At 39.4% G+C, this 13,579-nt stretch overlaps 1 protein-coding gene across 1 annotated transcript in view; it reads right to left on the reverse strand.

Annotated features, from left to right (window-relative positions):
• lrrc7 (leucine rich repeat containing 7) overlaps window positions 1-6,490 on the reverse strand; it is a 41,224-nt gene extending 34,734 nt beyond the window's left edge. Inside the window, exons 1-5 of the mRNA XM_035653584.1 lie at window positions 6,293-6,490; window positions 2,490-2,607; window positions 2,031-2,109; window positions 947-1,036; window positions 197-253 (exon numbers count right to left, since the gene is read on the reverse strand). Coding sequence (XP_035509477.1) covers window positions 197-253; window positions 947-1,036; window positions 2,031-2,109; window positions 2,490-2,607; window positions 6,293-6,481 — 533 coding nt within the window. The 5' untranslated portion in view covers window positions 6,482-6,490. The remainder of the gene's footprint in view (window positions 1-196; window positions 254-946; window positions 1,037-2,030; window positions 2,110-2,489; window positions 2,608-6,292) is intronic.
• Window positions 6,491-13,579: the final 7,089 nt, after the last annotated feature.

Here is a 13,579-nt window from a genome sequence, read left to right on the forward strand (position 1 = left end):
ATGTTGTATGTATATCTTGAGTTTGTAACGAAAGTAATTTCCCCCTGGGATTATTAAAGTATTTCTGATTTTGATTCTGATCATGGAGCATCTGTCTGTGTGCACAGTTGCACCTAGTGATGTGTAAAAAATTAAATTTTGTGTGTTCCTTTTCTCTTCTATTTATCTCACACACACATATGGCGGTTTGTCTTACTTTGGCATGGTTTTCAGGTGGTTCTCTCTCAGCTCCAGGATCCGTAGTTTGGAGAGTCTTAAAGACAGAAGGCACATAAACCAAAACTTAATTTACTGTTTTAATTGTTACAAAAAATGCAGAAAAAAACACAGGCCCCATTTGTCCATATTTAAACTGCAGAACCAGAGTCAAACTTATTTCCAGAATAAGTCATAATAATGATTCATAATAACTGACCGGTAATGTTTTATGACTCCTCATCATTACAGATGATCACCACCAACATTCAAATGTTACAATTTAAAGGAATTTGTCACTAATGAGCTTCCACATTCATCATAAACTGACCGGAATCAGCCGCCCTCACTCACAGTAACACAATTTGCAAACCGGCAGTAGTTAGAAATGGATACAATAAGCAGGAATAAGTACATTAATGACACAGAGGAATTTATGTATATTTTTTGTGAGATTAAAACATGCCCCAAATATAAAAGATGTCCCAAAGATAAAAGTCCATCAAAGTCTAAAGCCTCAGGCTTATTGAGCATGCTCTGCCTCTGTGAATATTTAAAAACGATTGAATTATGTGCAATACATAGAGTATAAAGGCTGATAAACCTGGATTCAGCCATTATTTTCATAAAGATTCATTACAATCGTTACGAGTCACATCAAATTACAGTCTGTGGTGCCTGAAGTATGTAAAAACATCCCATCCAACAGTCACACACCTGCACACACTAACAATTACATGCATCAGTTTACCTGCCAAAGTTAGCTGGCAGATACTCCAAGAAGGCATCGTTTAAGAAGAGCTGGGTCAGATTCAGGAGCTGCGTAAAACCATCTGGGAGTCTGGAAGAGAGAGAAAGAAACAAAGAAAGAAAATAAGAACATATGCAAAAGAAGAAAAAGAAAGTGTGTGTCCTTGAAGGGCCTCAATAGATTAAAACATGGACAACGTTCCCATAACAACTCCGTAGAAACAGCTAACTGCTGCCTGCAGATGACTCATCTCCCGCATACACACACACACACACACACACAAAGTAAAACAAGCATCTGTCTGCAGTATACTGTGTGGTTAAGTCCAGTTGTGTTTCATGGACATTACACCGCCGACAGGAAAACAGCAATTACTAGAATAACACCTGATGCTCCAGTAGCTTCATATCAGAATGGTAAACAACACCAGCAATTTACTGCAGGAATTCCTATTGTCTACCTATACTGTAGTTGAGCCAATAGGATATATACGGTTGTATGTTAGTATGGAGTCTGTGAGGAGTAATAAACACATGGATTAGAATATGTGAATGCAGAAAACAAACAGCGTGGATCTCTTGACGTTGGGCTGTGAAAGAAAAATCTGCCCGAACAGCTAAAAACATGTCAAATGCATCGAACAATCCATTACATCTTGAACTGAGTCCAGATCCACTCAAACTGGAGGATAAAATTGATGCTATCAACAGAACATGCAACTCTCTGGAATGCAGTTTTTTGTTTTTTAACTTCCAATAGAAAATGGTTCTCAGTGAAAACAATACCATAAACGAGCCAATTTGAAAGTGTTTCAGAGATGTTCATTGTTTGTATGATAGAGTCATTGTTTTCCCTCAGGTTGTTATCCAGAAGCTGTATGCTCAGATAAATTAGCCCGACATTTTTCAGGTTTTTGTTGGTGCAGCTGTGTCGAACTTGCAAAACAAACCTCTGTGCTTTAGATAAACATTAATATTTGCTGCCAACTTCTCTTACGAGAGAGATTTTTTTCAGCAAATGTTCAACTTTAACAGTCACGATATGAGTGAGAGGTATTGCTACAGTGTGTGTGTCAGTGTCTTACTTGGTGATAGGGTTGACACTGGCTTCCACCACAGACAGGCCTTTACAGCATTTTATATTGTCTGGAAACTCCTGGATACCTGTAGGAGGGAGACACAGAGAGGGAAAAGGAAATGTGGTGGCATGCATTAGTTTCTTATTTCAACTTTTTGTTGAGTAAATTCCTATAAAGACAGGGAATTATTATCTACTGACAGTTTTGGAAGTGTTTAGACAGCATCACATTTTGGTTAAATACTTTGTGAAATTATTGTGATATGTGTGACGTTTTTCTTTATTCTCAGCTATTTGAGATCTGCAGGAAAACTCACAAGTGCGTTTGTTTCCTTATCTGCTCAACTCCATATACTGTATCTGGATAGATAGTAATTCTAACTGTAGTTGAGAAGGCCGGTAAGTTTGCAGTCGTTTCAGTTTTGTTAAGGTTTGTTTAAACTCATCTGCGTTATTTTTTTTTTACCGTTTTTACTGATGTCCAGCTCTTTGAGGTTAACCAAGCTGGCGATGGTGGTGGGCAGGTTGGACAGGTCGTTATCGGGCATGCTCAGCTTCTTCAAGGCCTGGCAGTTGAAGAGTTGCTATGGAAACACAGAGGGAAAACAATGAAATATTATAGTCTGTTGGCAAAATCACACAGACCTTTAGAAGTGAGGTACAAAAGGACAGAGCACGAGTAAGTCAGCTGGAGGCATGCACCACTTAATGTTGTGGAAAAGCAGTGCCATTTTAGAGGCATTTTCTATGAATAATGCAGAATTAATCTACATACAGTAGCCCTTAGGGAAAAAACATACGAGAGTGAAAAGTGCCCTTAAATAGGAAAGTACCACAAATGGCAAAACATATAAAAGAGTGAAAGCATATGCATAAAGAGGAAAGTGCTTAGAATATGGGAATGCTATAGTGTGTAAATACAAAAACACTCTCAACACACAAAACCACAGACATGAAGGGAAATGCTGAAAATGGCATGATGGACTAGTTTTTAAGTAAAATTTTAACTCAGTTAAGACAGTGTTTTCTTTAGAGACATAATAAAAATGAATAACTCTTCAATAGATAACCTCACTCTTGTCAGCCTCCTGCCGCTGCCTCTTGGCCAGGTCATTGTTAATGAGAATTGGTTCTCAATAGACTTATGGTTAAATGAAGGTAAAATAAAGGGACAGGGACAGAATTTGGTTCATGTTTGGTGCGTTCTGAGCGGGTGACCTCAATTAAAATATACATCATTATAAAAAATGCTGAGGATTACTTGCCTACCAGTCGACCTGAATCCATTTGGATGAATGGCAAAAAACATTTTCAGCTTTAAAAGAAGTTCAATGGATCATCCAGGAAACTGTTTTGGTTTTGCCATGTTTCCTAACCTCACCTTCTAGTTCATATTAAAGGTGGTGTGAGTCATTCTGGAGAGAAATATAGTTGTTGAGTCTCATTCCCAGGTTTGGCCTTGGGTTGCCAAAGCGTCGGCATCTGAGGACCTGGGAGCGCAAACATTTTCTGTGGTGTTGTGTGGCCAATTTGTTTGTTTCCCATTTACCATAACCCCAAAGCGTTGGTATTTGATGACTTGGGAATGATACTCAAGAATCAACTATCTTTCTCCAAAATGACTCACCCCACCTTTAAGTATGAAGTCACTTAAGAGCGGACAATTGAAAATGAAATCAATTACTTCCACAACCATTTGTAAATTGTAAGTTGCACAGCAGCCAGTATAAAGATGTGGCACCTTAATGTTCCAAGTGTCTCCCAGATATCTTGCTTTTTGATGCTGCCTCTTGTCCAGGTCGTCATTGTAAACAAGAATTGATTCTCAACTGACTTATGTGGTTAAATGAAGGTAGAAATCCACTGAATGTGAACCATGCTTTACACACAACATTATCCTATGTGCAATTTCTGATACGTGATTCTCTCCAAAGCATAAGCTCACTCACATTCATTCAGACACTTTAGAGTTTTACCTAACTTGTACAATGAAAGGGAACCTGGGCATACATTGCAGGAGCACAGAAGGCCAAAGAGCAAAACACTGAAAGGGCTGCTGTGTGCCCATGGGTCAGAGCAGGCCACTACACTTAAAGACACAATCACTTACTCACACACACTTAAGGAGCTCTCCAACTCACTTACATAAAGGCCAATCACTCTGGCAGCCTCAATGGCTCTTATACAGTCTTGGCACACACACGAATACACGCTGTCAGGGCTGAGCAGATTTCTTTTTTTTTGTCAGTTGAATGCAAGTTTGACCTGCCACTTACACAGCCCTATTAGAGTGTCTCCATTCATGCAGGTTATATTTAGAAATCCAATTCAACATTTGTGTCATTTAAACCAGGACAGGATATCAATACAATGAGACAGCCCTCTTATAAACAGCACCTGGAATTCTCCTTCAAATACTGGAAGGGTATTTCGCCTCATCACTGCCCACATGGGGGTTTTCTGAAAGTCCCGGATGCCATCAGGTGGCTGCGACGTGGCCAGGTATTAACCTTCTCCTTTCACACCATGTTTGCTGTTTTCTAGAATGTAATGATGGTTGTCAGTTGCCAGAAAATCAATACTGATGGTCTTGGTCTCAAGACGATTCTAACTTTCATTAGGAATGGCAATGCTGATAAGTCAGTTGAGTTCAGGAAATTTCAGTGACATTGTGCAAAATCCCAAATTTGCAAACTGGGTTTTGATTTCGACAGCAGTCCAAAGTAAAAATATCTCAACTATTGTTGAATGGGCTGACTTGAAATTTTGAATTCACAATTCACAGGGGAGAATCCAAATGACCATAGCATGCTGATTATTATTAGCATTAGCATTAGCATTCAGTTTAAAGCATTGAGTAGACCAACTTATGAACATCAACAGGCTCATTATATCTAAATGTTCGTTTCAGAATAAATCACTCAAAGACACCAAAGGGTCTTATCAAACTAGTATCAAATATGTTTCTGTTTGACATTAGAATTCAGTTTAAAGCAGTTTAAAGTTAAAAGGCTGACAAAATACAATGATGAAAAATAACATGTAGCTAAGTCTGATCTTAGCCGTAAACTGGCAACTTTACAGATGATAAACCCTTTCTGTTTAGGTATCAGCATGGCCTTAGTGCCACCCTCAGGCCAAACTTTAAATTTTGACCCCAAAAAGTAATTTCTTGATTCTGAACCATCAAACACTTGGTTTCTGGTGCTTTACAAGGCCACGGGTGTGGCTCTAGAATTGCTTGAATGTAAATTCCTTTAAATGTACATCACTATTAACCTTGCAAGGCAATTGGACTTGCAAGACCACACAATCAAAAGAACATGCAAGAATCCATCCTGCCAGGCTTCAAGCTATGAGCTTGTGTCCAAATACAGTGGTATCGGACCAGTCAGTGTCCTTTGAGGAACTACTGGCAGGTACGGCATGAGCTATAGTGTGGTTTAACGCTAGGTGTGTGTTTGATGACATGTGGGAGAAGTGACTGTTTGCTCATAGAAAACAATGTTGGCTGCTTAAGAGGTTAGCGTAAATGCTGCTAGCATTAGTTTTCTCAGAACTGGAGAGTATTTCTTCATTGAAAAAAGAGCAAAGAACAGCACTGAAGGTTTTTCTCTATGGAAAATATTTTCCACTCTTTTCCTGACTCGCAATAGTAAGAGTTTGACTACATTATATGTTTTATTGATCTGATTGGTTGAAGTTCGTGGTGGAAGTTTGCTCATGATAGTGGGTGATAAACAGATGGTTCATCCAATCATCTGCTGAGTATTTCTTGAAAGCACCTGGCCTTTTCCAAACAGTCTCCAACCACAACTTCCCAGATTGTTCTGTGAAACAAACCATTTGGCAGAGTCAAGTTGCCTCTCTGTCCAAATAAATGAATTGGCTCACACAAATTTTTTTATTATATTAAAATGTGTCAACTAAGTCACAGTTATAGTCACGTAATCAGTGTGTACAAAAGTGCAAAAGTGCATATTTTCTGTGCTTTCCACCAATGGGTCCAAATGTAAAACAGCTCTTCATTATGTAAGACACACGTCACTGCTCCCTTGAACATTGTGTGGAGTAAACAGTTTATTTTAATCAAAGTGATCAAGGTCATAAGAAAGTGCAACACATATTTGGTTGACTGACTGGCCTTGGTCCATGTTCAGGTACTCAAGAAATGGTAGGAGTTATGTATAGGAAGTTGAGCTTAAGGGTTACAAGTTAAAGTCAATGGAGAAAAGTACCCAGAAGAAAAGGGATTAGCTTCGAAGTTACCTTGGGTAGTTCCTCAATCTGGTTGGCGTCTAGGTAGAGCTCCTCCAGAGTTCTCTCGAAGCTGAAGATCTCCTTGGGGACCTGCTGCAGGCTGCAGTGGGAGTAGTCCAACACTGAGATCACTTCCTCTTCACCACGGAAACAACGGCACGGCACCAGCCGGCCAATCAGCTTCCGCTTAGTGGTCATTTCCAGACACTGCACTGTGTAGACAAAAAGAGGAGAGAACCAAAGACAATTTTAGATTCATTCCAGAGGGTCTGCTGCTTATGGAGATCAATGGGCTCACGATATCTGATTGTTGTTTTCAGGATAAATCACTTGAAGATTCCCCAAAAGGTCTGAAACATCAAACTAGCATCAAATATGTTTCTGCTTCAGAGATTAACCATGGAGCCGACATTAAAATTCATGTGTGGGATTTTCTCTAAAATGTTCTAAAATAAATTTTTTATAACAACCATGTGAGCTGTATTCAGTAATGGTGACTGCTTATTCACTGCGTTTGATGAGTAATGCAATAAAAAAGATGCACAAAGGAACACATTCTCAAAAGCAACACCTACCACAAAAGTTTAAGGGTGTAAAAGATGACAGCGTTCATGTGACTCTGGCAACCATCAGTGTTACATTGACACTTAGATCAACACTATAAGCTCATCAGAAGAGCCACGTCATCTATGAGTTGGCAAACAACACAGTGATAGACTGACGACCTGTCCAAGGTATACGCTGGACTCTTGCCCATTTTGAGCTGGGATTAAGTCCAGCCCTCAACATCCCTGCAGAGGAGGTATAGATAATGGACACAGTGAGAAAAATAACTATGGACAATGCTGGTTTAATGCAGAAATTCTATTCTGTACAGCACCAATGATCAGAGGTGACATACATTAAAAACTGCAACAGGTCTTTATTGACCATCTGTTGCTAACTGGTTATCGTCATTCACCTCTTTCTGTTGGCTACTATCTGTTCAGTGTATCCGTTGTATGTTATACCACAACCAGAGAAAATACTTGCTGGAAAATGTCTATTTAAATGTCAAATTATGGTAAATGTTGTTTTAGGTTATATCGATATGTATTACAATATAATGCATTTTCTAGAAAATCAAATAAGAAACAAATCCAATATTGTGATGTCTTTTTTTGCTTGAAATGCTGCAGCCTTCAAAAATGGTTTAATACACCCAGAGATCTGACATGTGTCTTTTCATGTTATATACTGTAATATCATCCACCCATAGATTCAAACATATGTATTCATTTTTTCCAGTAATCTTCATGGATTTGATGAAACTGCTCAGTTCATTGTTTTGATGAATGATGAACCAGTGTAAAGTGGCATTTTCAAGTATGCAGGTATAAGTCTGTTCACATGCTCACATTTATGATGAAACAGTTATTTATTGCTGTAATTGTCCATAATGGCTGTAAAATATTTCTTTTTTTATGTAGATGGTGGACAAAATCCGCAGTCCTCTTTTTAAAGCAATAGTTGATTTGAAGTTAATATGAGGCTTCAGGAGTCTGAGTTACAGTAATAAAATCAAGTGTGAATCCAAAATTACAGACTTTTTTGGGACAAAATTCACGTTTGTATTACTATCCCTCCACTGCAGCTCAGCAAAGAACCAGGGGGGGAAACAAAAGAGGAAATTTCACACTTAAAAAAAGGCTGCACCTTTGGAAGAAACCCACTTGATTTGTCTCACTCAGACTGCCTATAACTGAACTTTGTAATGGATTTTGTCACTGACTGAGGGCTCTGGATTTTATTCCCGATCTCTCAGCAACCAGAATCCATTGCAAAGTACAGATAGACCTGAAACATGTGAACTTATCCTTTAAGGCAGGGTGATGTAGGACCAACATTATTGTGACAGCTTCAAATAACTGTCTTTTCGCTGCCAGGCAGATGTAAAACCCGGGGCAGATGGGTAACACAGCCGCTCCTCATCAACCATCAGTTACCCAGCTCACAGCAGGCTGAGGCTCAACTCTCGGCACACACACACACACAGAGTCACTCTCTTCAAACAACAAGCCAGAGCCATATAATTAGACTGAATCCTTTGTAATTCTGCGACAACATCACTCCATTACACAACTCCATTTAAAAAGCCAGCAGTTGAATGGCATGAGTAGGCTAACCATGGGTATTAAAATCCTTGAGTGAGAATTTATCATTCAGCTTTATCATTTCAAACCCAAACGCTTACTACACTCAATCTACAGACAAATAAAAATGTTTTAATGCCAGCCCTTTCAAACAGAACAAAGAGTGAATTTTCAGTTATCTGACTGCCACCCTAATTTCCTGTTTGATCTGGATGAGCCACAACCAGCTGTGACGAGGAGAGAAGAACCGGAGGTGATGAGGAGTTAACAGCTGCAGTGGTGTGAGGAGACGGAGACGAACCAAAAAGGGGGGACGAGGAGGAGAAAAGGAGGGAGAGAACCTGAAAATGAGGAGGTGAAAAGAGCCAGAGACAGGGACACCAGGAGGCTCAGAGATAAGACCTGCAGCTTTATCTGTCTATAAACACACACATGTCCAGTTCCACAGTGTGACCAGATGAATCCAGAAGATAGACGGAGTGATCTTGAGCACTGTGAGGACACTGTGTTATCTGCTCTTGTTTGTTGCAAGGCCAGTGAAATCTGATAAAAAAGACCGCAGATCCTCTGGGACTGTTTATCTAAAAGGGTTGGACCATTAAAATCAATACATCCTTATCCACAGCATGCTCAAAGCGGGCGTAATGAGGCGAGCCGGGATTTACTGTTTGTCTACAATATGTGTAAACCCAGCAGGCAGTGCTTTTCATGGTGCTCACACCTTGGACCGCTGGTTTTTGTCCAACCCTTCGTGTTTAAAAGGTAACCCCCGGGTTTGTTTAGCACTGGGAAACAGGTAGGACTTTAACAATGAGGATTACACAGCTCAGATGAATGTAAAAATCTCAAAGCATGTCCTGTGGGGTGGACTGCCAACTCAAAAAACACAATGCAGAAGATGCTGTGGGCAGTTGTTTTAAATGTGGAATTACAGATTCATTGATTCACGCATTTTGGGACTGTGGCAAAGTTTTAAAGATTTGGTTTTATTTAAAACATGGATTATCAGAGGTATTGGTACAAAAAAAACAAACCATTATATATTTACTGCAACCTTTTGATTTGAGGCCATGCCAAGTGAAAGATGCAGCTTACATACTGTATATGGCAACACACTCATGGTCGTCATTAATACCCTAACATAAAGATTACTTTACATTTAGTTGTTATTCTAAGTATATTATTATTATTGTGAAAAAAAATGAAAAGATGACGGTTCTAGCTTTATTTTGTAGGTCTTACATCAACCCTGTCTTTAAGCCTTGTCTTAAAGCCTTAAAAATGACATTTCTATATTAGTAAATTGTTTTCATAATTACGTTGTGGTGACAACGTAATACCTGCCAGGATTATGTTCACAGGCAACGTTTTTTGAAACACTACATTGATGTTGGTGGTTAGGGTGGACAATGGGTGTACACAGTGCAGAACTGTCATACCGGTGTCTGGGCTTCGCTTCCAAACTCCTGCTAGTACTTTGGTTAAGGTTAGGAAAGATTTTGAAATCGTATGTCTCATGTCGCTGCTGACTTTTGAATAATGCTATAGTCACCATGAATTTTGGGGGAAAATAAAATATGTTGTCAGTAGTTCAATATTTTACTGATGTGTTCAGTTCAGTGTTCAGTATCATTTTTGCAACTTGCCAGGTACATTAATTAACAGCATTTCCCTAGTATGTTAGTGGTAAACATAACTCTGTGCATTACGCCCTCAAAATGTATTTACTGTTGCAAATTCGTTGTATATAAATGTAATTTCCAGGAGTCAGGGCTAAAAAAAGTAAAGAGTAAAATTTTGGGTGAAATGAAAACTAGAGATAGAAACTGATACATATCTGTAATTCTTAAGTGAGTGGTACCTCATCACTCCAGATCTGTTCATGAGCATACTGACACAAAACACACTGCACAGTCACTGTATGTGATGAAGTATATTTACAAAATAGGTTTTGGTTTTAAAGTCACAGAGTGCCTCCCACACACAGGGAGAGGGCGAGAGAGAAGAGTAGATCTGGCGAGAATGAAGTTCGAGTGCTTTGACATCAATAACTGTGTCAAAAGCACATAAAAACGGAGTGAAAAGATTGACAGAGAAAAAAACAGGGACTTTTGAGCTGGTGACACTGAAGCCTTATTGACTAACCCCCCACAGTCCTCCCTCCCCTCTCCCCTCTTGATCACAGTAGTTTGTCCCAGGGGAGCAGCTCACCTGATTGGCTGCCTTTCAGGCGCAGGCGACTCGGGTGTGGAGGTGAACGTGTTTCCTGATAGGTGGTTGCTAGGCAATGGATGTTATTATGGGGAGCTGCGTTTGGAGAAAGGACCAGCTGCAATGGATGATTGTGTGTAACTATGTCTATATGTGTGCATGTGTGATACTGTGGGGGGTTGTGTTTATGTATTTGTGTTTACATACATGAGTGTGGTTTATACATAGCTTAGTGTGTTGGTTCCTTACAAAATGAAAATGATTGAACTGAACAATTGCGCATGTATCAGTTAAATAGTGTGTAAGTGTGTGCGTACGTATGTCAGTGTGATAGCCTCCTGCAGGCAGAGCAATGTAATAACTATCATTACCAAACCATGGGCTCAAGCTCTCATTTAAGACTAAAAGGAAATTAAAGGAGGGCCGCTGTCAGAGCCATAGCAATCATAAAATACTGTGTGTGTCTGTGTATGCGTGTGTGGCATGGTGTGCACTGGCAGATGAATACATATATACTTATGCAAACGTGCTTTCAGTTATGAAGGTTTTCTTCAGGCTGTGTAATGAAAATGGAAACCCTCCATACACACACATTGGTATCAGTGTGCAGGCCCCACATAGTGCCTTATTAGGCCTGTTTGTGACTGCCACAGCTTAATTTAGTCACCCTGCTGAGGGTGTTATTCTCTTCATTAGAATTATCAACAGGTGTACTGGGGCCTCACAGATAAAACACTGTCTGATAGCAGCAGTGTTAGTTGCTAGTCTGGGTCTGATTTGTCTTTTTGTGGTTAGTCTCAAACCCTCCACGTTCCCTCAAGCTAGTTAACCAACTTTGCTGTTGATCATGCTGAATTAAATGTGAACTACGATTTTTTTTATAAAAAGAGGCAAGAGGTATATAAAATTTAGGCTGCTTAATTGCTGTGAGCTCCTCCAGCTCATTTGGTGGATCCCTCTGCTGTGGCTTGGCAGACTCTCCGTCCACTTTGAGTTGTCCAGGAGTAAACAGAGGAATGTGCATGCATATGTGTGTGCGCACGTGTTTGTGTGTTAAATTCACTGCGCACTGTGTTTTGAGAGGCACGGTGTGCTATCGGCTCGTTAAAGCGGTTTGAACAAGTATTTGCTTGTTAAAGGCAAACAGTGCCCAGTAGCCCGCTGTACAATAAACGAGAGAAAGAAAATCTCTCAGATGAATTGATAAATGTTTTCTTTCATTTGGCATGAGAGGGGTGGAGGCTGAACTAGTTTTTGGCCTTGGCTTTGATCCACTGAGTGCTGTGTGTGATTGACAGCCCTCATAGAAGGTAAGGTGGAGTTGAAATTTTACAGTTTTTCACATGAATTTTTAAAGTCCAGTTGGAACACAATCAGCACATTAGAGACAAGAGCCTTTGTTAAGGTCTGCCAGTGTGTTTCTGTGTGTGTGTGTGTGTGTACATTTGGCCCTCTTTGCTTATAAAAGTATGATTCATATATTAGAGATATATCAACTGAATTATTCCTACACAATAGTGACTGATTTGTGTTTGTGAGTGTGCTTGTGTGGCTGTAGAGCACTAATACTTATTACATAGGTAAAAGAAGTGGTTGCACATTATAAATGAACAAACAAAGCCTCAGGGTAGTTAAAGCTGGAGGATGCGAAGAAGAGAGGAGAAGAGGAGGAAAGGGCTCATTAATAAAAACAACGCTGTGTTGGGGTCACTTGTGTGGAGGCAGAGATAGATACCTTGAACATGCCAACAGGCCATTCAGTACACCACTAATATGTGTGGGCAGTATGGTGAGTGTTAGTGAGGGAGGGACAGAAAAAAAAAAATAAAATGCCGCATTGATACCTTTAGCTATCTGATGTCAGCACTTTGAACACAAAGAATGTCACCCTTTTTTGCTCCTCGGAGGGAAAAAAAACATGAAAATAGAAAAATAACAAATCCTCAAAACAACAAGAACAACAAAGGACTAAAAGAAATCCAAATCAAAACCCATAAGACTGTTCATGTTCCTGGACTTGAGACAGCAGTGGTAGAAAGACGGATTGGTGAAAAAGAGAGCAAAGTTATAGCCTGAAGAAAAGTGATACACCTGTTCTGATCCAATAAATCATACTTGCTTTTTCAATCAGTAGTCATTATTTTAATTGATTTACCAACCACAATTAGAAGCCTCATCATGTGTCACATTTAGTGAGATAGTCATTTGTCGAGCACTGATCATCATTTGTCTTATTTAACTGTGATGTAGGAAGTTAGAATGTGGGTAGAGGCTAAAGTACAACATAATTTGAAGAGCATGTGTCATAAAAAAAGCAAAAGTGCTGTACAGAGCAATAAAAAATTAGTCAGTTAAAACATATACAAATATATATACCACCAACAAACTCATCATATAATTCATTCATGAGGGAATTAGCCTAAAATATAAGTATTTTTTTATCACATTATTCTTTTGCATTATTAACTTGTCTTTTAGTCCTTTCTCACAATAAAACCTTAACAGTAACACTGGTTATTATAATGTATACAACACATTTACTGCATAAAAATCATAGATTAAGATGCTCAGACTAAAAGCACATCTGCAGATCTGAGCTTTTACATGTCAGAAAATTAGAAAAAATATTCAAACTGCTATGGAGAGACAACAGACCGCAGAGAGAAAGAGAAAGAGAGAAATAAAATGAGGATGACTGCCGTCAGAGTCACCTTGTAGGAACAGGAAGTGTGTGTCCCAGTGAGGGATGTTTGGTACAAGTCGGACTAAAGAGAGGAGTACAGGGTTGAAGAAAGAGAAGACAGACTGATGAAAGAGGAGGAGCGCTTACAGAAGAGCTCTGACAGATTGTCATTAAGAAGGACAGCTGCCTTTTTCCGTGACTCTTCTAATCTATAATCCACACACACACACACACACACACACACACACACACACAAACGAGAAGCCTCTC

Source organism: Morone saxatilis, unplaced genomic scaffold (assembly GCF_004916995.1).
Source record: "Morone saxatilis isolate NCDOM2014 unplaced genomic scaffold, NCSU_SB_2.0 Contig12, whole genome shotgun sequence".
NCBI lineage: Eukaryota > Metazoa > Chordata > Actinopteri > Moronidae > Morone > Morone saxatilis.